At 44.6% G+C, this 23,813-nt stretch overlaps 1 protein-coding gene across 2 annotated transcripts in view; it reads left to right on the forward strand.

The window, feature by feature from the left end:
* The window catches only part of Cyfip1 (cytoplasmic FMR1 interacting protein 1), an 89,412-nt gene that overhangs the window by 28,761 nt on the left and 36,838 nt on the right, over positions 1–23,813 (forward strand). For both annotated transcript variants that reach the window (XM_029547166.1, XM_021190559.2), the window contains exons 2-12: positions 2,042–2,159; positions 2,255–2,344; positions 3,749–3,826; positions 3,962–4,063; positions 5,178–5,359; positions 7,774–7,870; positions 7,953–8,081; positions 9,114–9,218; positions 17,460–17,551; positions 18,639–18,756; positions 23,116–23,238. In XM_029547166.1, the coding sequence (XP_029403026.1) occupies positions 2,043–2,159; positions 2,255–2,344; positions 3,749–3,826; positions 3,962–4,063; positions 5,178–5,359; positions 7,774–7,870; positions 7,953–8,081; positions 9,114–9,218; positions 17,460–17,551; positions 18,639–18,756; positions 23,116–23,238 (1,233 nt within the window). In that variant the 5' untranslated portion in view covers position 2,042. The remainder of the gene's footprint in view (positions 1–2,041; positions 2,160–2,254; positions 2,345–3,748; positions 3,827–3,961; positions 4,064–5,177; positions 5,360–7,773; positions 7,871–7,952; positions 8,082–9,113; positions 9,219–17,459; positions 17,552–18,638; positions 18,757–23,115; positions 23,239–23,813) is intronic.

Consider the following 23,813-nt stretch of genomic DNA (forward strand, 5'->3'; position numbering starts at 1 on the left):
ACTCACTCTGTAGACCAGGCTGGCCTCGAACTCAGAAATCCACCTGCCTCTGCCTCCCGAGTGCTGGGATTAAAGGCGTGCGCCACCACGCCCGGTCCAGTTGTGCTTCCTTACAATGGTCTCCATTTGCTCTAAAAAGAAGCTTCTTTGATGAGGGATGATACTGCGTTTGTTTTGGGTATGATGATAAGATTTATAATGCAGTTAGGAATTATCCTGGACTGGTAAAGTGGAAGTAGCAGATTTTCTTCTGAGCTCCATGGCCTCAGTAGCCCCAGGAAGTTGGCTGGGAGGTTTTTCTGTGCTGGGTAACTTGAGTGGAAACTGGACATTGTGGATGTTATGATATGAGACTTTGGTCTTACCATAACCACTGGAGGATGTTGCTGCTTTTACGTGCATTAAGCAAACGGCCTGTGTTCTCTGGGCTGTGGCTCCGTATCAGTACTGCTTCTGCTATGCCACTTAGACCTGTCTTCTGCTGTGTGTTTCAATGGCTATAGAAGGCCTTTCTGTGGCCTCATAAGTATGTGCAGAGTCTTAGATCAATACTTGTGCTGTTTGAGGTCAGACCGGAATATTTTTTTTAAAATGTTTATTTATTTATTTTATGTACTGTAGCTATCTTCAGGCACACCAGAAGAGGGCATCAGATCCTATCAGAGATGGCTGTGAGCCAGTCATTCAGTCTGGAATTTGAAGAGCAGTTCTGAGGACTCGGTGTTCCTCACCACACTGACTGGGGACTTACTGGGTCTCTGGAACCTCCCTTTTCAGTTTTCGTCTTGGAATGTAACTCCGTTCCTTCAGAGGACACAGGGGCAGCGTGCCAAGGCCTGTGGGTCTTTAGCTTCCACACTGCCATTTTGTGGAGACTTCTACTTAGTGCTTGCTCTGGATCATTTGTGTTGCTTCCATTTTAGAACACAACCTGTCCTGTGGCTCCTCCTGTGGACAGAGCCCAGGTCTTCATACCTGCCCTCCAGGAGAGTGGACTAATCTTTGTACCCCACCACCCATCCTGCTAGGGCCAGAACACTTGCAGTGGGAGGGAGGGTCTGTGCTTCTTGTGCATTTTGTAGCTGGCATAGAAGACTTGTGTTATACCTGCACCTCTCTGCATCGCTGTCCTCGCCTTGGTGTTTATGACTTTCTCTCTAACAGCCACTTCCCTAGTTCACCTTGGACACACCTCTCTAGTAGCATCTCTGTGATTCCAGCTGTACTGCTGGTGGCCAAGGGCACTCAGTGCTCTGTGACCTACGCCTATCCCTTATATATTTGGAATAACCATGCAGGAGACGCTGCCCTCTTCCAGCCATATGAAGGGTTAGCGTAGAGGGTACTCTGGGGGCCCTAAGCACCAGCAACTAGGACTGCAGCGCCAGTGTAGAAAGGGTACGGGAAGTGACAGCAAATGTATCCAGAATACTCGATAGTAACCAGGTATCTTAGTTAGGGTCTCTATTTGCTGTGAGGAGACACTATGAAACTCTTATAAAGGAAAACATTTCGTTGGTGCTGGCTTACAATTTCAAAGGTAAGGTTATATCATCATGGAGGGAAACAGGGAAACATGGCAGCATGCAGGCACACATGGTGTCGGAGGAGCTGAGAGTTCTCTGCATCTTGATGCATAGGCAGCAGAAGCAATTGTGTGCCATCCTGGGTGTAGCTTGTGCATAGGAGACCTCAAAGTCTACCTGCACAATGGCACACATTCTCCCACAAGCCACACCTATCTCATCAAGACCACACTTCCTAATCCTGTCACTCCTTACAGGGTGAGCAAACACGAGTCTGTGGGGCCCATTCCTATATAAACCTCCACACTGGGGTAACTCTGAAGGTCAAGAGAACCTTCTCAATAAGCCTGGAGGAAGGAAAGGCTCCCAAGGGTAGTCCCCAGGCCCTTGTGCTCTGCTCTGTCTCCAGTGCCCTTGAAAGAAAGGGAAGAGAAGCCCAGGTGACCCGCTGATAGCTTGTGTATTCCAGACCACATCTTTCCTCATGGGTGGCTCTGTGCTTTGTTCTGTTGTAGGATGGCTGCCCAAGTGACACTAGAGGACGCACTGTCCAATGTGGACCTCCTGGAGGAACTGCCTCTACCTGACCAGCAGCCCTGCATCGAGCCCCCACCGTCCTCACTGCTCTATCAGGTGGGTGTCTGTTTTGATGGTTTTGTGACGCAGTTGGCTTCTCTGACCTCTCAACGTGACCGTTTGTTTGTTTGGTTTTTCCCAATTTTCTTCAGCCAAATTTCAACACCAACTTTGAAGACAGAAATGCATTTGTCACTGGCATTGCAAGATACATCGAACAAGCAACTGTCCACTCTAGCATGGTAATGTGTCTATTTCTGTCTGTCTTGCAGGTGTTATATTTGAACAGCAAACAAACTATATATTTCCTGATAGGTCAGGTTGAGAGAAAGATAAGAAAATGTCTTATAGTTTTAAGGAAGTCTTTGCATACTCTTTTAAAATATTTAATCTCAAGATGGGTGGTAATGGCGCACGCCTTTAATCCCAGGGATACCCAGGCAGAGGCAAGTGGATCTTTGAGTTCGAGGCCAGCCTGACCTATAGAGTAAGTTCCAGGACACCTAGGGCTACATAGAAAAACCCTGTCTTAAAAAACAAAACAAACAAATAAGTAAACAAACAAAAATTTCTCTGGCCCAGAGAAATTCTCTGCCAGCATTGCAAGGGTACCTCTTTTGGTTAGTGATCTTTCATTTTCTGTGTCTGTACTTACATATGTTATGTGTATACTCATATGGGGCTTGGGTTTTCTAAATGAATTCTGTTGTTGTAATTATGTATTTTCATGGTTTTGTGAACTTTTTTTTTTTTTTTTTTTTTTGGCTTTTTGAGACAGGGTTTCTCTGTATAGCCCTGGCTGTCCTGGAACTCACTTTGTAGACCAGGCTGGCCTCGAACTCAGAAATCCGCCTGCCTCTGCCTCCCGAGTGCTGGGATTAGAGGCATGCACCACCACGCCCGGCTGTGAACGTTTTTAAATCATGGCATTTACCAGAGAAAATACCTTTAATGTCTGCATAACCCATATTGCAGTGTCCACAGTTGACTATTTTTCTACATCTACTGTTTCCCCTTTTGTGTAATAAGGAATACCATCATGATGAACGTATTCCTAAATATTTACAAAAGTGAAGTTACAAGAAGAAAAGCAACAGTACTTTTAATGCATCTTAAAAACCATTGCCAGATTTCTAGTCACATCTTAAAGAACACCTATGGGTTTTTACCTTTTTTACCAAAGCAAATGATAGGGAAGGAATGTAACGGAACACCAAAAAGCAGATTTTAAAAATGATGGTAGCCCGCTTCCTGTGTCCTGGGCTGGCAGCCCTGCTTTGGGACCTTGTGTGAACCAGGAACCTTGGTGTGACTGGAAGAGAAGCTATGAGCATGCCGTGTCCTGCCCAGGCTTTCACACCGCTAGCTTCAGGTCTGCATTACAGGTAGTTACTTAGGGTTGATGTACCTCTGTGGCAGCTCTCCTCAGAAATGACTGCCTTGTCACCCAGAATCCTTTGCAGCCTGCTGAAGCTGAAGGGGGACGTTTGCAGTAGTTATGGTGGTCTGTTGCCTACAGTGTGCCTCTTGGCCGGCTACCGTGTCTCAAGGGGGTAGGTAGGGTACTTTGTGGGACTACGACAGTTTCCATCTCTCTTTGTGCTCGTTCTTCTGCGTGTGCGTGATTTGTCCTGTGTGTTTTGCAGAACGAGATGCTAGAGGAAGGCCAAGAGTATGCTGTCATGCTGTACACCTGGAGGAGCTGCTCCCGTGCCATCCCTCAGGTGCCTTGACCTTTTCTGCCACACCTGTCCCCAGTCCTACCAGGCCGCAGCATCTCGCCCCACTTTGGGCGGTTGTGGAATGCCTGCTTCAGCCTGAGAAGAATCTTGACTCGGGGTTTCTTTCTTTGTGCTCAGGTGAAGTGCAACGAGCAGCCTAATAGAGTTGAAATTTATGAGAAAACCGTGGAAGTCCTTGAACCCGAGGTCACAAAACTGATGAATTTTATGTATTTTCAGGTAAAACATTAAAATAATAAGGGGGGGTTTAATGCTAAGGCTTACGGACAGCGTGGTCTACAGCAGAATGGCCGCATCAGGCAAAGGAGAACTAAGGCCTCCGCAGTCTGAAGAGTGAATCGTTCTTTTGTATTTCACCTCTCGTTTAGCATGGACTTTTATCCTGCACAAAAGCTTGAGTTCATCACTTCCAAGTGCAGTATATGTCTAGTGTGTCAGCTGGTTTCTTGCCTTCCTGCTCCCCTGTGCTTGACCTCCTTTGACTCTTCAGTTGGGCCACATGGAAGGAAAGAGACTTGCTGGTTCTTAAATTAGTAGAACTACCTAAACAGTTTTTAACTGTAGCTTTCCCTGAATTTTTTGTTTGTTTGTTTGTTTGTTTAATCTTAAAAGTTCCCAAGAAGAATCCCCTCTGTTTTCACCTCTGACAGTCAACATCAGTATTATAGATGTCGTATTGGAGCATTTTGCTCATTAACTGTCTTCAGTTGTTTGCTGTTGCTGTAACAAAATACCCCCGTGAAGCCGCTTAATGGAGAAGGGTTTACTTTTGCTCACAGTTCAAGAGAGTCAGTCCATCATAGCAGGGGGACTCAAGGCAGTAGGAACTTTAACCACCGGGTCATGTCACTGCCATCCATAATCATGACACAGACTTAAGAATGCATACTGTGTCTCAGCTCCTTTTTTCTACTTCTGCAACCCAAGATCCCAGCTAGAGAACGGCATCACCTATAGCAGGTGTGTCTTTGTGCCTCTGTCAATATAATCAATGTAATCCTCAGTTGGCAAGCTTGCAAACCCATCTGCCAGGTGATCATAGATTCTGTCATTTGACAATCAGCAGCAACGGTTACCATCACAGTAGTTTCACTGGAATAATCAGCGAACTTCTTTTTACTGTAGTAAAAGATGCAGTTGCTGAACTGTAAAATAATGGTTTTTACAGAGCAAAGGCATGGAAATTGCTCAGACAAGGGTCTCTCTATGAGATGGAAGGTGATCCTAGAGCCAAACAGAGAAACAGTGAATGAGGGACCGTCCTTGAAGCGTGAGCGTGGGTTTGATAAGCTGCTCACTAGGGCTCTTCTGCCTTCCTTCCTTGTGTGTTCAGAGAAATGCCATCGAGCGGTTCTGTGGGGAAGTGAGACGCCTGTGTCACGCTGAGAGGAGAAAGGACTTTGTTTCTGAAGCTTACTTGATCACCCTGGGCAAATTTATCAACATGTTTGCTGTGTTGGATGAGCTGAAGAACATGAAGTGCAGTGTGAAGAATGACCACTCTGCATATAAGAGGTGAGCTCAGACTTGCAGCGTGTGGCCGGTCTACCCAGAGACGGCCTTTCTTAGCTTTACAGGTAGCAGCAGGTGCATATTCCCTATGTGCTAAAATCATCATTTTAAAAAAGATTTATTTATTTGCTTATTTATTTTATATCAGTATACTGTAGCTATCTTCAGACACACCAGAAGAAGACATTGGGTCCCATTACAGATGGTTGTGAGCCACCATGTCATTGCCAGGAATTGAACTCAGGACTGCTGGAAAAAGCAGTCAGTGCTCTTAACTGCTGAGCCATCTCTCCAGCCCATCATCTTTATTGATAGCTACTTATCTGTCTTGGGACTGTGAAGACATGGTGCCAAGAGTGAGGTGCAGGAGTAGCTGACAGTTGAAGGGTCTTACACAGCTTGTGCGGCCTGGAGTTTTCAGGTGTGCTTCAATGGTTTGGGGGGATCTGGGTGCTTGGTTCCCTTGAGATGGTAAGCATATACATCTATCTCTGTTTACTGTGTAAAGGTGCTTGCCCTAAGGAACTGATTATTGTTGAGAACATGGGTTTTTCATCCAAGCATACCAAGTTGAAGTCATCTCTCTTGTTTGTCCCTTGGTGCTGAGGGAACCTAGCACTTCATTGCAGACACGAGGTTGCCCCATGCCCAGGTGGCAGGTGTCTTAGGATCTCACTGAGCATTTCTAGGGCTGCATTCCAGGGCTTCTGGACAGCTCTAGCTCTTTGGTATAGCAACTTCAGCTTCCTTCTTTGAAGGCAGAGAACTTCTCGAAAGAGACCAGCAGGGGTATATTAATCAGATTTTTATGTTGCTATGATGAAATACCTGAGGTCCAGATTTAGGGTAGGTTTTCTGACCTTAAATGGTTAAGGATGAGTCTTCCCACTGCAAATGACCGATCAAGTAAATCCATCATAGGTATGACAAGCTGCTTGAGTTTTACTCGATTCCAGATGTAGTCAGGTTTACAATAAGATTAGCAATCACATTACCCTTTATATTCTCATATTCATTCATATTCTTTCTCATTCATACTCATCCTCTCTCTGTCTCTCTCTGCCTCTCTCTCTGTCTCTCTCTGTGTGTCTCTCTGTCTCTCTCTCCCTCTGTCTCTCTGTATCTCTCTCTCTCTCTCTCTCTCTCTCACACACACACACACACACACACATTCATAATCATTTCTTTTGTGCCCAGATGATAATTTTCAGTACATATTCTGAGTAGAATGCAAAAGTATCCCACACAGCTATGGTGAGCCTTGACTGAAATAGAACACAGTGTCCTTAGTTCATTCCTTCCTTGGTTGCCATGGCTTCTACCCTAGCATCTACTGGAGTCAATAAGGTGAATACATGAAAAGATAAAACATTACTGTGTCAGTGTGATGATTGAACTACATTCAAATTTTCAAAATACTAATTTAAAATTTTTTATTTTAATTATTTTAATTAGAGAATAACTCCCTAATTCCACGGTTATCATATGTTGCTCATGGTCCGGTATGGCTGCTTGACTTCTACCCCAAATATATATCTGGTAAACAGGGAGGAAAGAGAACATAAAGCCATACTCTTTCTTAGAAGTAAACATCCAAGTTCCTGACAATGTTTTGCATCATATCTCATGGCCCACCCCTTGGTTACCTGGCCATAGCCACTGCAGGGAAGACACATTATCATTTCAGGTTGAGCATGAGGAAAAAAAGAAGTGAATTCATTGCGGATGTGATCCTTTAGGAACTGTAAAAGTTTAAGATTCTGGGTTGCACAGATAGAGCCTTATGTGCATTTTCTGTTACATGTAAAGATTTCTTACAGTTTCTCCACACAGACTTAATATGTGCCTTTGAGGATTTTACTGTGCAAGCCCTTTTGTTTGCCTCACATTGTGCAGCTGAATACATGTCAAATCTAGGGCTCTGGGAAGTTCCGGTACTAGTGGACTGAAACAGTATAACTGGGGAACTTCTTGTTAGAAATAGTGGTGGCCGAGAGGGTTTCGGAAAGATCCTTAAGAATGCGTTTCAGGGCTTTTTGGAGTCAGAATACACATAGACAAGATCTCTGACACAGAGACTAGGGGTTGACACTTATACCCATAGATAAAGGTAGACATTCACCTATGCATAGGAGAGACCCCAGTATAGATATCTGTTGATGAAGTCCATTGACCATGAACAATAGAGTACAAAAGCTCTCTGGCACTGTATATGATATGTCAGAGTTGGCAGGGATGCTGCAAGAGGCTGAAACCAAAGGCAACTACTGCAACACATATTTCTGCAAATGACTTCAGGCAGAGGAGAAGAATAGTGATTTTTTTTTTTCTCTCCCCAAGGTCCCCATGGGGCCTCCTCCGCCCTCCCCAATCAATTTGTAGATATGTTTTAGAATTGACTCTTTTTCTTTCTATAGGGCTGCTCAGTTTTTACGTAAAATGGCAGATCCACAATCCATCCAGGAGTCACAGAATCTGTCCATGTTCCTGGCCAACCACAACAAGATTACACAGGTAAGGCCCGTGCCTCTGCACACCGCTGACATCCTGTGTTGCTGGTGAGGGCGGTAGCTAATCACTCTCCTGTGTGCTCTAGTCTCTGCAGCAGCAGCTTGAGGTCATTTCTGGCTATGAAGAGCTCCTGGCAGACATCGTGAATCTGTGCGTGGATTACTATGAGAACAGAATGTACTTGACACCCAGCGAAAAACACATGCTTCTCAAAGTACGTGTGTAGAGAGAGGGTACAGCCTTCCTCAGGGATCAAGCAGGGCCGTACAAAAGGCTGTACTTAGTCGAGACTCTTCTCCAACCTTTTTTTTTAATTCTCATGCTGTGACGTATGCAGACAGCGTCTCTTGACTATACACACATTCCCTTTGCTTGGCTCACCACCTCAGCCTGCAGTTGGTCGTCGGCCTGGGGCACTGTCTGCTGAATTTGCCTGCTGCTCCAGCTTGTGACACATCCTTGTCAGGAGAGCACCTGATGGGTGGTCTGTGATAGCAGACAGGTCGTGACGGTGACTGTGCTGGCCGACGCAGCCCTCGCCATGTTTCCAGGACCCATTGGGATTGTGCGGCTGCCTGTTGCCAGATTGAATTTATGAGTTTACATAGACACTGAAAGCTAAGTTTAGTAGTAATGCATGGCTCTGTGTTGGATAGTGTGGTTCTACAAGAGCCTTGTTACTCAGGTTAGGCTAATCAGTGCTGCATTGGTTCTTAGCAGCTAGCCTGTAAACGAAATTACCCTTTGTAACCCAGTTTCAATGAAGGGAAAAATTCATACGGTCTGGGAATAGTAGGTATTAAACCACGATAAAACCTTAAAAATTATCCAGCTTACCACAGTCACAGTCACTGTGAGCTAGGTAACTCCTGAATCTGACCATGTGTCTTTTGAGAGGTTGAGTATTCTTGATTATAGTCTTGCCTATCCTTGTTCGTGATACTCCGGGGACAGTACTGTTATAATTCTAGCACTTGGGTTTAGTAGGCCAGAATGAAACTTGTGGCATTATTGAGGAACCATCTCATGAGTCCCCTGTGCAGTTGCCTGCATCTACTACTTACGCAGGCACTGGCACCTGAGTGTCTACGGAGGAAGCTGAAGAAGCCACAGGAGATGACACGGATGGAAGCCCTTTATTTCATAGCACCGTTGAAGGAAGGGTGATTTGTGATTTCAGAGTTAGCAGCTCTGGCAGTGTGCATCTGTGTGGGTCAGTTCACAGGTCCGTGGGTTATCTTTGCAGGTCATGGGATTTGGTCTATACCTGATGGATGGGAGTGTGAGTAACATCTACAAACTAGATGCCAAGAAAAGAATAAATTTATCCAAAATCGACAAGTATTTCAAGGTGAGTTTCAAATGTACATACGCATGTGTCATATGTGTAATGTGTATAAAAGCATATGTATGTCTGAATCTATACATGGTTGAATATTTTTGACAAAGGCTTTTGGCTAGTTCAGAGCATTGATGATAAAAGTCTTTATGGATGTATGCATTGAATTTTTGCTGTGTGAATCTGTGAGTGATCGTGACACACATGACATGACTAAGCTCTCTTTTGTAGCGGTGGCTGCTGTCCCCTTCCCGCTCCTTGTCTTGCTTACCCCTGGGTTGAGTAGTGTAGAAATGGAATCATACAATTTTTCTCTCTTTTGCCTCTGCCTGCGTGTGCCCAACCTTCTGTTTGTGAAAAGAATCCCCATGGGGGAGAGCTTGTGGACTTGCTTATTTTTATTTTATCTTGTGCTAGAACCATTTTAGTAGAGTGATATATACCTGCAAGATCCAGGAAGGAAAAAGGTTTATGCCTCTAGGTCTTCCCGTAAGACCTATAAACACGAAGAACAATGATCTAGGTCACTTGCAGAGTTGTCCTGTGTATTTGACCAGTGCGTTTTTACTCCCGGTCATAGTAACTAGATTATAGATAAATTAGTGTCCCTTCGCTTCTCTCATTCTTTTGCCCTAGAAACATTTTACTAGGAAATTACCATGCAGCTCAGTAATTGTTGGCTCTGAATCTTCCATGCAATGATGGTGTGTTTAGTTACAGAAGAGCCCCTGCAGAGATAGATGGAGTTCAGGCTCGCACGCCATACCAGGAGATTGGGATTTTGAAGTTTAGCTCTAATAAAAACTTGTAGATGTGTAATTTATATTAGACTCACATAACTTTTCTTTTAAACTACACGTTGACTATTACCTAACATTTTTTACCTTTCTTTTTCTTTAAGTTTTAATACAGGTGTATCTTTATTGTCCTCCCTTTTCTTTCCATTGAATATTAATTTTTAAATAAAGTAGTGCTTGTAGGACAATCAGTTACACAATTCACTCGGCTCTGAATCGTTTTTTCTGTGCCATGTGCGAAGTGAGTGTGCTTGAACCGTTGTCCTTTCTAAAGGGTTGGTTAAGACACTGTATTGTTGCTCGGTTTTATTTTTAGTGGTGAGGGGTTGCATATGGTTTAGAGCATGTGTTTGATCAGTTGCTTTGCAAATCAGAAAAGGCAATTATCTAAAACAATAGCATCTTAAGTAGGTTGCTCAGCCCGCTTTTTTGGTGGTGGTGGTTGCGGCCACCTCTAAGACCCTTGGCATTTCCTTCTGTGGTTTGTGGAGCTCTGATCAGAGGAATCTCATACTTACCTCTTTGTTTTAGCCAATGTCTGGCTAAACCTAGATGTCTTGCCCAGTGCACTTAAAGAATATCCATAAAAAGATCCTACAGGGCTTCATAAACCTGGGTTTCCCACAAGAATGTCTGATCTTTACAATCTAGGCAGTTGGTATTGCAGGCAAGCTTCCAGAAGGCAATGGTCTTTCTAAAGCAAGCAGCATTATTACATCAGTTAAGACCCAAGTTTGAAGCTCCGTATGCCTGGGTGGGAAGAGAAGCACGCGGCTGACTGAGCAGCTTAGTAACTGTTTGACCCCAGTCCAGGAAGGTACTGATGCAGAGGATTCAGATAAGATCCTCGATCCAGGGCTGGGAGACGGCTCAGCAAGGTAAAAGCATCGTCTGTATAAGCTTTACAGCCAGCGTTGGGTCCCAGAACCCACATAAGATTCCAGATGTGGTGCTGAGCATCTGTAACCCGCTCCTCTAGCAAGATCGGAAGTAGAGACAGAATTATCTGGAAGCCTGGAAGCCAGTCAACGTGGAGAAGGCAGAATAGCTCTGTGGTGCTTTGAATGAGATATGTTCCCCTTAGCCTCAGGTGTGAGCACTTGGTCCCCAGTGGGTGGGTGGTGCTGTCCAGGGAGATGGTGCTGCCTGGCTGGAAGGAGCCCCAGGTGGGCTTTGAGAGTTTATGTCTTCGCCCCACGTCCAGCTCAATCTGTTTACTTTCTTCATCTGAATGAAGATGTGCTCTCTCAGCATCCTGCTTCAGCCATCTGCTGCAGTGCCTCCCAGGCCATCATGAAGCTCTCTCTCTCTGGAACTATAATCTAAAACAACCCCCTTCGGTCATGGTGTTTTATCCTAGCAACAGAGAAGTAACTAAGATGAGAAGAGAGAGACAGAGAGACACAGAGACAGAGACAGATGGAGAGACAGAGACAGAGAGAGAGAGAGAGAGAGAGAGAGAGAGAGAGAGAGAGAGAGAGAGAGAGACCTAGCTGCAACAAGGAGAGAACTGATGATTCTGGCTTCTACGTGATCGCTGTGCATGTGCAGTGATTGTATCATAATGCATGATGATGATGATGATGATATTTTAAAATCTACAGTCCATGGCCTCCCAAACAGGAAATTGAGTCAGCAGACATGACTGGCGAAAGGCTTGCATAGAGGTAGTGGGTAAGGTCTTTGCGAACAGGAGGAGTAGGTAGACAAGGGATGTGTCAGCGTGAAGGTGGAAGTTGTGCTCCAGAGGGACACAGTGGAACTCACCTTCCGCCCACATGCTGTCCTTTTTAGACAGGTCTCCGTTTCCTTACAGCTTGATTTTTGTTTTTAGTTGTAGTTTTTTGAGAACTTTATATTTAAGCACTGTGTCTACATCATTTTTTTTTTTAAAGATTTATTTATTTATTATATGTAAGTACACTGTAGCTATCTTCAGACACTCCAGAAGAGGGCGCCAGATCTTGTTAGGGGTGGTTGTGAGCCACCATGTGGTTGCTGGGATTCGAACTCTGGACCTTCAGAAGAGCAGTCGGGTGCTCTTACCCACTGAGCCATCTCACCAGCCCTCTACATCACTTTTACCCCCTCCTCCAACTTTTCCCTTATCTCCCTTGCAAATTCATGGTGTCTTTAATTATTTATTGTAACACACACATACCCACATGCACACACACCCATGCATGTTCACATGGACAACCTACTGAGTCCATTTTGCACAAGTGTCTACAACTTGGGTTTGGACAGCCTGCTTCCTTGTTCAGCTGTGTATAATATTTTTGCCTTCTGTTCAGCTGCGTACAATAACCTCATCTCCACAATTTTTTCATTAATTACCTTACATCTTGATCGCAGCCCCCCTCCCTCCTCTCCTCCCAGTTCTACCCTCAAACCTCTCTCCCCCATTTTCCCGCTCCCATTCTCTGAGGTACCCATAGGTACCAACCTGCCCTGGCACATCAGGACTGAGTGCATCCTCTCACTGAGGTGGACGAGGCAACCCAGCTAGGGGAAAGGGATCCATAGGCAGGCAACAGAGTCTGAGTCAGAGACAGCCTCTGCTCCAGTTGTTGGGAGACTCACATGATAACGAAGCTTCACATCTGCTACATTAGTGTAAAGGGGCCTAGGTCCAGCCGCTGCATGCTCTTTGGTTGGTGGCTCAGTCTCTGTGTGCCCCCATGGGCCTAGGATAGTTGACTCTGTAGGTCTTTGTGTCCTTGACCTCTCTGGCTCCCGCATGACTTCCCCCAAGTCTTCCACTAGACTCCTCGAGCTCCGCCTGTTGTTTGCTGTGGGTTTCTGTATCTGTTTCCATCAGCTACTGGGTGACAGTGATGCTGGGTACGGTCTGCAAGCATAGCCGAGTATCATTAACAGTGTCAGGGTTGGCTCCCATGGGGTGAGTCTCAAGTTGGACAGGTCATTTGTTGGCCATTACCCCAATCTCTGTTTCATTTTTATCCCTGCATATCTGGTAGGCAGAGCAAATTTTGGGTGGAATGTTTTGTAGGCTCACGTCCTCATTTAGCTGTCTACAGTAAACCCGCTCCCTCGATTCAGAAGTTTAAAAATAAATGTGCTGAGTCTGTGCAGTAGCCTGGGTCAGATGCAAGGCCACTCAATGCCATCTTTTCTGTACTTGTGAGGTCTAAGCCACGCAGGTCACAGAACTCCAGATTTAATTTAGACAGTTTGGCTTAATCTAGTAATCCATCCATGCCTTTTACTTTTTACAATGTAATGCCGCTGTTTAAAGAATTCCCTTAATATTCTGAATTTCTTTGATGTTTGTGGGAATGTGGCTCTGTTAATTGGCATTTGTTCCTTCTTCTCATCTGTTGGGTAAAGGACTGGTGACCTTGTTTATCTTACCAGCTCAGAGGTTTGTTGATTCTTTGTATTCTTTTCCTTGTTTCTATTTCATTAGATTCTGCTCTTTTTTTTTTTTTTTAAACTAATTCTTGCTGTGTAGGTTTGAGTTAGGTTTTTTTCCCTTGTCTTTTCCAAAATTTTGGATTGCATCATGAACTCATTGATTTGTCCTCTTTGTGATTTATCATTACATTATGAGTATGGATAGTTTGCCTGCATAAGGCGTGTTTCTTTTGTTTGTGTGTATATATGTGTGGGATATGTAGGTGTGGGTGATGTCAGATGTTTCCTTCTGTCTCTTTAACTTACTTTTTTTTTTTTTTTAAAGATTTNTTTATTTATTATATGTAAGTACACTGTAGCTGTCTTCAGACACACCAGAAGAGGGCATCGGATCCCATTACAGATGGTTGTGAGCCACCATGTGGTTGCTGGGACTTGAACTCAGGACCTCTGGAAGAGCAGTCAGTGCTCTTACCCGCTGAGCCATCTCTCCAGCCCTTAACTTACTTTTTGAGACAGGATCTCTCCCTGAACCTAGAGCTCATTGATTTCGCCAGACTGGCTGGCTATTGAGCTCTAGGGGTCCATGCTTGCTCTGCATTCAGCTTTTGCAGGGTTCTGGGGAACGGAGCTCAGGTGCTAAAGCTTGCATGACAAGTATACAACCCACTGGATCTCAGCCTCACTGCCTTCTTATCGGCTGATACTTCCTGATGTGTCCCTGGTGTGTTCCTTTGTGTTAATGCTATTTCATCTTTACTGCTCTGTTTTCTATTGATTTATAATTGTTCGTATGTTGTAGAGTTAAGTCTTTTATTGGATATATGGTTTAAGAATACATGCAGTGTAGGAGGCACAGCTCACAGAAAGCATGAGAAGATCCAGAATTGTTAAATGCGATGGCTTTTTATTTTCTTCAAGAGAAGGAAGGTAGCCGGGCGTGGTCACGCACGCCTTTAATCCCAGCACTCAGGAAGTAGAGGCAGGCGGATTTCTGAGTTCGAGGCCAGCCTGGTCCACAAAGTGAGTTCCAGGACAGCCAGGACTATACAGAGAAACCCTGTCTCGAAAAACCAAGAGAGAGAGAGAGAGAGAGAGAGAGAGAGAGAGAGAGAGAGAAGAAAGGCAATGATTTCACCTGGAAGAGGGTGGAGTAAATGTCTGACAATCTGGTGAGCTTTTGCTGTTCTGTGGAGCCAGCCTCTTTAATTCCCCCAAATCCTGGGCATTGTTTAGGCCTTAATCCTGAGCCTTGTCTCTCAGTGGCTAGAAGCCATTCTTATGAAAAAGGTCCTATATATTTTGCGTCCTTCACCAATAGACTCTATCCTTATGCTTACTATAAATCATTCCTCCTTAAGCCTTGCCCAGATTCTTCCTGTAAAGGTTTGCTTCAATGTGCTTTCAATGTCACTGCTCCTAAAACTTTGTTAGGGGAATTGCACATGGAGACTTTTCCCTAAACCTTGAGGATCACACTCGGAAGTTTTGATCCAGTCAGACTGACCAAGTCCAGCTCTGCTGAGTTTTCATGCACTCATTTCTTTGAGGTTGCCCTGCTTGGGGGGAAATCTGCAAGGACACCTACCACCCCACCCGGCCCTGCAATTAAAAAGACAGTTGACAAATAAATCCAGTTTATATTTATGGTGTATAATCTGATAATCTTAATACATGTATCCACTGTGAACTAATTGAGTTCATACTTATTTTTCATGTAGAGAGCATTTAAACTCTAGTAGTGAATTTCTTTTTCTTTTTCTTTTTTTTTAGTAGTGAATTTCAAGCAATGTAAGATCGTTAATGTTGTCAGCGTTAGATCCATTCCAGTGCTGAAACTTTATGCCCTTAGACTTCATCTCCCCTTTCCCTTCCTCTTACTCCGATTCTGTTTCCTTTTGCTGCTGGGGACTGAACCCAAGGTCCCACACATGCTAAGCATTTGGCTCTGTCATTGAGCTGTGAGAGCTTTGTCCTCAACCTCTCTGCCCTTCTCTTGCTTTATGGTGTCATTTAATCAACAGAAGTTCTTGATTTGATTGTGTCCCTGAGAGAGCCAATCTTTTCATCCCTATACACTTTAAGGCATCTCAAGAATCTTCTACTCTGGTACCTTTGTGTAGTTCTGTGTTTCCTTTTTCATCTAGAACTATAAGCCCTCTCTGGAACTGGCTCCATATTTATTTGTGTGGGGGTGTGTGAGGGGGGGTGTTAAGAGTTGACATTCTGGGGATTTTTTTTTTTTTCTAGTATGGTTATTCAGTTTACCCTGTTAATTGTTACAGAGACATTTATGTCTCCATTGCTCCACAGCCTCTCCGGCTCATAAATTAGTCTGTGGATCTACCTGGGTCTCTGTCTTGTATTCTGGCTTCCTTCCTTGATGCACGGCCACACTGCCTGACTATCTGCAGCTTCCTTCCACGTGTACTTACTTAGAAGTCGATCTCTTCCAGTTTTATTCTTTAAGATAATCTTAGATACTATTGAGATTAGGCAGCAGAGGGTGCCTCGGTGGGTCCGGGCCAAGGTATGCTGTAAAGATCATGTCACATGACAGATCTAATGCAAGAGCTTTATTGGGGGAGAGGGGAGAATGAAAGGCTGTCTTGGAGTGGGGACATGAGAGAGAGATTGAGGCAGGCCGGGGAAGAGAGAGAGATCCTTGCTGTTCAGATGTTGAGGGGGACCTTTTAAAGGTTGTGTGCGTGTGCGTGATTTTCAATATATATTTTAGAACTGGTTTGCTGGTTTACAGACAAAAGCATTTTCCTACTGAAATATCTATTGGCATTCCATAACTATTGTTCCGGCCTGGGAATATAGCTTGGTAGTAGAAGTGCTTATACTTGATATATACATAATCCTGGAATTTGATTCCTAGCAACAACCAAGAATAAACTTAATGAAAACTATCAGGTCCAAAGGAAACTCCATTTCCCAAATTCCAAAAGGCAGAGGGAAATATGGCGACCTGTGGTGCCTGTCAGCATACTGAAGCTCATGCTGGCTTCCAGGTTCTCTCCGTATTACACATACCTGTTCCACATTTCCATGTCCTGCTGGCCTCCTAGCTCTTCTCTCCTCCTCCCCCCACCCTAAACTCCCTCCAGCTCCTGGGCTTCCCTCCCCCCAGCTACTCATACTCGTTAGAACCCCACTATTTTTGGTATGTGCGAGCTCCTGCTGTCTTGTTCCCCCCTCTCTGCTGCTGCTTCTCACTCTTCTCTGTTCTCTGCCCTGTATTCGTCCCTCTTTTGCAGATAGCCCTGGCCGTGTCCAGTCTGCTGGCCATGTTCAGTCTGCTGGTTTCTCTTTCTGCCTGGATTCTTCTAGATGCCTCTGCCTGTTCTCTCTCTCTCTCTCTCTCTCTCTCTCTCTCTCTCTCTCTCTCTCACACACACACACACACACACACACACACACTCACACATACCTACAATAAAAAAAACCTCCCCTTTAACCGTACCATGGAATAGTCATATAATAAGTTTATACAACAATCAAACAATCAGTAACTATTGGGCCTTCTAATACATGAACATGATATTCCGTTCATTGAGAGGTTTTGCTAGGATTTTTTTTTAAGGATAGAATTTTTGCTTTAACATCTTATATGTCTTTTGTTCATGAGTATGTAGATCTATTGTAGACTGTTTGCCAATAAATTTTTACCTCCTAAGTGTTACGAATATACAGAAATGTAGCACAGTAAGTTAAGTCTTTAAACATGTTTTCATGTGTTGTTTCTTAAATTGTATTTTGTGTTTTTTCTTTTTTTTTTTTTGGTTTTTCGAGACAGGGTTTCTCTGTGTAGCCCTGGCTGTCCTGGAACTCACTCTGTAGACCAGGCTGGCCTCGAACTCAGAAATCTGCCTGCCTCTGCCTCCCGAGTGCTGGGATTAAAGGCGTGTGCCACCACGCCCGGCTATTTTGTGTTTTTTAAAGTAGATATTTATGTATTGGATGATTTACAACTGTGTTCAACTCAAGCTAACGGCTCTAGTTATTTTCCTAGTGATTATTCATTTGGTGACTAGATACACTTTGTGACATTCTTTCTTTTATGTGAATACAGCAGCTGCAGGTGGTTCCACTCTTTGGAGATATGCAAATAGAACTGGCAAGATACATCAAGACCAGCGCGCACTATGAGGAGAATAAGTCCCGGTAGGAAAAGAATAAACTGGTCCCTGGGGGTTGCGGGACTCTCTGGGCACCTCCATAGATGCATTTATCTAACGTAGTTACCTCGACATTCTCATGGGCCATGGAAGCAAATGTCCCATATGGTAGCCCCTCCCAAGTGTGGCTGTTTAAGTTTAATTAAATTCATTGATAAAAGCACTAAACATTTTAATTTCTTTAGTAAAGCAAACCACAGTTTGAATGTTCAGTGGCCAGTGATTAGCATGTTGGGCAGCAAAGGCTTAAAATATTTTTTATTATTATAAAGATTTCTACCACACAGTGCTAGTTGAGAATATAAAAATACTTTTCTGGACCCAGAGATGTGGTGAAATACACTTGTCAATCAACCCTGGAGAGGAGCAGGGGCTATTCATGTATATTAACAGAGTTTACAAAATTTTCACCTGAGAGCTAAACCAATCCAGGCCTATGTTTGTAAGGCCCCTAGAACTAAGACTGATCTTATGTGCTAATTAATGGGAATGGGTTTTACAAAAAAAGGTGTGTGTGTGTGTGTGTGTGTGTGTGAGAGAGAGAGAGAGAGAGAGAGAGAGAGAGAGAGAGAGAGAGAGAGAGAGAGAATGACTGTACCAGAATGTGGCAGAGACACTGGCCCCCCGGTCCTGAAGCAGCTGCTTTGTCTCTATGCAGGGAGTAGTCTCAGCTGTCAAGGTTCCGTAGCTTCCCGTTACAACTTACTAGATGCATAGGATCTTACTTACTGTATGGTGTGCATAGCCCATTGAATTTCTCAGGTGTTTTTACTGATTTGTTGGGCACTCATACCCGTAACCAGCCTGTATTTACCTACTTAGCTATGATTTAGACATTGGATTTCTCCCTCAGGGAGTCAGCCAGCCTCTCCTAGAGAAAGCTATGTAGTTCATGCTTCAGGTTTTATAAACCTCACGTGGTTTCTGTCAAATATTCCTTTAACAACTCTTTTGTGAACGTAAAAGTTGTTGAATGATCCTAGCACCCCAGTGCTTTCCCCCGCTGCAGCCAGTGCTGTCCTAGACACTGTGCTGGTGCCTCTCGTCACACAGGGCTCTCTCTCCATGCCCAGGTGGACCTGCACGTCCTCCAGCAGCAGCCCGCAGTACAACATCTGTGAGCAGATGATCCAGATCCGTGAGGACCACATGCGTTTCATCTCTGAGCTGGCACGCTACAGCAATAGCGAGGTATGCGCCCACTGCACCATTCAGCCCGCAGAGCCACATAGACTCCCGAGTGTTGATTTTATTCTTTTGCATGCAAATATTTACATTCATTGTTTTGAAAAATCTCAGATTTAAAAAAGCCATTTCTTTAAACTGGCAAAACTAAATAAGGGGAGATTCCCCAAACCCAAAGCTAAATACTTAAAACAAAACCAAAACCCCTCAGAATTGATGAATCGGTGCCGTTAGCCTTGTCTGCATCTTCTCAGATATATAAAATACAGCTTTGCATCAGGGAAACACTGGGAGGACTGGAACTGGTAGCTCACTTATTTGCTTTGCACATATATGACCGTTGAGTCTAAAGTCCAAAGGGGGTTGGGAATGAGGGGGAGGAAGGGGTAAGGTCAGAAGAGGGAAAAAAATAAAAGAGACCAGGAAAAAGAAACTAAAAGAAAAACTAAGAAGAGGGTGGAGCAATGGGAACTGGAAGGAGAGGGGTCTGTCAGGGGAAAGAAGTCACCTTCTGGTCCACGGGCCTTGGCAGTCCCGAGGCTGGTACCCTCTAGGTTGGTACAGGGGATATCCTCAAGTGGATCTGGGCTGGGTTCATTTCCCCTGCTGGGTAAAGAACTGAAAGTCAGGAAGAATGAAGCAGGTCAGGTGGCATCAGGGGACATCTCAGACATAACCAGCCAGTGGAGAACACTTTTATTAAAGGTGAGCAGGCACGGCAGCAGGCACACAGAAAGGCTCCCTGGGAAGAAGGCGGAAGGTGGACTCTGAAGGGTTCATGGTGTGCTGGAATCGGGGCAGCCTTGTTCCCCTATGTAGGATTGGTTAGTCACTTTAAATAAAGGGAAGCTGACACACCCACAACTTTGGCTAAATGTGTCTGCTCTAGCCTTGGACTTGTTGGACTGGTCTGCTTGTCGGGCCTCTACTGGTACAAAACGCCTGTCTGGCCCGTGTCTCCCCGCCAGGTCTTCATCTCAAATTAAGAAGGTGAGGACAAAGCGGGACGACTGTGACCTCCTTAGTTATCCATCTGTGGAACCTTTATTGGCCTCTTAGGGATGTTTAACTCCTCTGTTCTCTGGGAAGTCTGGGCCTAGGAAGAGAGATCCCCCAAAAATGGGTCTTTATAATTCTTAACTCTTCTGTAGTCAGGTTGCCATGACTGTTTCCTTTTTTGGACACTCACATTATTTTACCTATCCAGCTTGGCTACTCGACTTGTGGGATAAGCAAGAGGGTAGTTACAGCCTTTGGGAGGATCTGGCCAGGAGGAGCATGGAAGTCACTTCTGATCTTAGTGAACAGGCAGTGAGCTTGTCAGTGAGCAGGCAGTGAGCAGGCAGTGATGTGATGTCAGTGAGCAGGCAGTGATGTCAGTGAGCAGGCAGTGATGTGATGTCAGTGAGCAGGCAGTGATGTGATGTCAGTGAGCAGGCAGCAGTGATGGCAGTGAACAGGCAGTGATGGCAGTGAGCAGGCAGTGATGTGAAGGCCACAGTGCAGTCTTACCTTGTATTTATGTGAGATCAACTAGGAGGAATGCAGGTCTTAGTCTGGTTTTGAGAACCACTTGGTTCTCCAGGTTTATAGGAGAACAGTTAACACAACTGGAGAATACTTCTGCTTTCTGGTCATATGCATTGCAAGATTTGAAACTCTAGTAATGGAACCTAAATGACGGGGAAAAAGCCTGCTTCTCCAAATGTCTCAGGTTGTCTGCCGTACCCAGGATATACCCTACCTAACTGAGTAGTTCTCAGTGAAGAGGTACCACCAGACCACTGTTCCTGCTGCTAGTCTAGCCTGGAGTGTAGAAATGGTTAGTGGATCCCAGCTCCACGGAACTTCAGGCTGTGCTTGTAAAATGAGTTAGGAAACTCTTAAACAATATGAACATCTGGAGGAATCAAGAACTGCAGTTAAATGCATTTTATAGCATTCTTCTTCCTAAAGTCTCCGATAGGTTTTTGCCCCACCTCCCTCTGTTTTTTTGAGACAGGGCTTCTTTGCAGCTCTGGCAGTCCTAGAACTCACTCAGTAGACCAGGCTGGCCTCAGACTCACAGAGATGCATCTGTCTTTGCCTCCTTAGTGCTGGGATTAAAGCTGCTCCCAGGTGGCTTGCACCACCACCTTAGTCTCTTTACAACAAGACGGTAAGGTTTTTGTTTGTGGGTAGCCACGAACCCCCAGCCCTTGAGTGCTGTGATTCCTGCACGCACCACCACACCCATCTTTTTATTTTTGATCCTGACTTGCGGTGAATCGGAAGTGGCTTCTGGTCGTGGTTTAGCCGTGAGTGTGTTATGTCGGAGCTTACAAGAACATGCATGATGTGTCTTTATTCGGTGTTAGAACTTATTGAATAATGATATATTTACAAATTGATGGTTTAGTTGAGCATTTTTTTGTTTGTTTGTTTTTTGAGACAGGGTTTCTCTGCGTAGCCATGGCTGTCCAGGAACTTGCTCTGATCGTTCTGTAGATCAGGCTAACCTTAAACCCACAGAGATCCACCTGCCTTTGCCTCCTGAGTGCTGGGATTCATTAAAAGCATCTTGCTGTAAAGTTTTAAAGTTCTTGAGAGCTGAGACCAAAAGAGGTTTTTTTGTTTTGTTTTGTTTTTGTTTTTAATTTTGTTCTTAGTTTGCTAATATTAACTCCCAGATGACACATTACAAAAATCGCACAGTCATTGTATCTCTATATACAGATACGTATAGATGTAGGTTACAGAATGGTAACCATGAAGGCTAAAGGAGGCTGCAGCCAAGTTCAAGTATTTTCAAGAAAGGAAGTTTGACTGGAGTCAAGCCCAAAGCTGACAGCAATGCAGAGGGCTCAGTGTGGGCTCAGACAGTGAGCAAGAGCAGTTCTACAGGTTGTACTTCTGGGTCATAGGTTTGAGCTGAGCCTCAGGGTTGACCAGAACTGTAGAAGCAAGGTTCAGGACCATAGAGGCTGCAGAACAGAGAGCAGGAAAGCCTAGACTGATGAGGAGGCAGCGGTTCCAGATGGACAAATATATGGACAGGCAGATGAGTAAGTAGGCTGTGGTAACCATGGAGACCGAGCTGCACTAAAGCCTTGGGACAGTTGAGCTTTCTGCCCATCTCATGACACACATGCCGAGTGGTCAGGTGACAGGTCTAAGCAGGCTATCCCGTGGTATAGTTATGTATCTGTAGTAGCATGGCTCTATAGGCTTATATGCCTACCACGTATCTGAGTCCAGAGGCAAATGCTGCTTGTAAAATAAAGTTTATTAGGGCAGGGCACAACCTGAAAAAGCAATTTCTCATATTGTGATGTGACTTAGGTCAGACCACAGCCAGTTCTCAACAGGCTTGGATTTAAGTTATCTCCTGACTAATGTTGTTGAGCATCTTTTCATGTATTCATTGGGCGGTTGTACATCTTTTGTACGAAGGTCTGTTCATGGCACTGAGCTTATACCTCAACACAAGAGTATCCAGCATGTGTGAGGTCCATCTCCAACACCGTGTAGTTAAAACAAAATAACAGGGCTGGTGAGATGGCCAGCTGGTAAGAGCACCCGACTGCTCTTCCAAAGGTGTAGAGTTCAAATCCCAGCAACCACATGGTGGCTCACAACCATCCTTAACAAGATTTGACTCCCTCTTCTGGAGTGTCTGAAGACAGTTACAGTGTACTTACATATAATAAATAAATAAAATCTAAAAAAAAAAAAACAAAAAACAAAATAACAACAACCAAAACTGAAAGTGGTACTTACTTGTAACCCCAGCTCTGAGGAAGTAGATGCAGATGATCGGCAGTGGGTTCAAGTCAGTCTTAGCTGTGTTCAGACTCTGTCCTTCCTTCCTTCCTTCCTTCCTTCCTTCCTTCCTTCCTTCCTTCCTTCCTTCCTTCCTTCCTTCCTCTCTCCCTCCCTCCCTCCCTCCCTCCCTTAATTCCTTCCTTTCTTCCTTTGCATATGGGACTTTGAAATAGATTTCTAGAGTAGCATTTCTGGATGCTACGTGAGCTTTCCTGGGGGAGATGAAATTACTGTCTATTCCAGACAGGGCACTGATGGCAAATCAAAGAAACAATTCTCTCTAAGTCTAGTTTCACGAACTAAGAGTTTAACCGGGGTACTTGCAGTAGCGTGGGTAGTTTTCAGATAGTTACATACGACTGAACCTAGCAGCCATGAACTGCTTACATTCTTCCTAGGAGAGGAGCAGGCCCTCCCTCCAGTGACCTCTCCACATAGCCCTCATGAATGCTAACAGGTCTCCTGGGACAGTTCAAGAGTCCTTCAGGAGGGCAAGCCACGGCAGTGAGTCCTGAGGGAAGCTGGGTGGGTTTTCTTAAAGCCTTTGCCTCTGTGCCCTAGGTAGTCACAGGGTCTGGCCGGCAGGAAGCCCAGAAGACAGACGCCGAGTACCGGAAGCTCTTCGACCTGGCTCTGCAGGGCCTGCAGCTTCTGTCGCAGTGGAGCGCACACGTGATGGAAGTGGTAGGCACAGCATTCGTAATGTGTGTGGGCATTGGAGTAACTGCTGTCACTCCTAGTTGCTTAGAAGTGCTTTTATTCTGGACCTTGGCAGTGTCCTATGAAGGGTTTCATCTTTTCAGACAGAACTAAAGCTACGGGGGTTGGAGGACAGCTTGCAGTGGCAAGAACATTCATCAGCAATGCTACTCTGGCCATCAGGCTCGGTGGCAAGTGCCCTTACCATCTCTCTAGCTGGCATTCTCCTTTGTCCAGCATCTCACCCTTTGGACTTGTAACCATTAGCATCTTTAAGGTTTAATAAAATGTTCCCGGTAACATATGAACATTCAACTATAAATTGCATACATTTTTCCCATTTAAAGTTTATTTTAGTCAGTTAGAAATTATTTAATTGGCAGAGTTCTTGGTCATTTAAAAGGCAAATTTTTGTTTTAAATGAAACAAGTCGCTCAAGTTTTACTTGTTCAGCATATAGTAATTTGGACATTTTGCCTGGGTTAGTTCTTAAGCTTGGTTTATATGACTGAGTGTTTGCTATTTTTTTGAAGTGTGTGTGTGTGTGTGTGTGTGTGTGT

The sequence above is a fragment of the Mus pahari genome, chromosome 1, assembly GCF_900095145.1.
Source record: "Mus pahari chromosome 1, PAHARI_EIJ_v1.1, whole genome shotgun sequence".
NCBI lineage: Eukaryota > Metazoa > Chordata > Mammalia > Rodentia > Muridae > Mus > Mus pahari.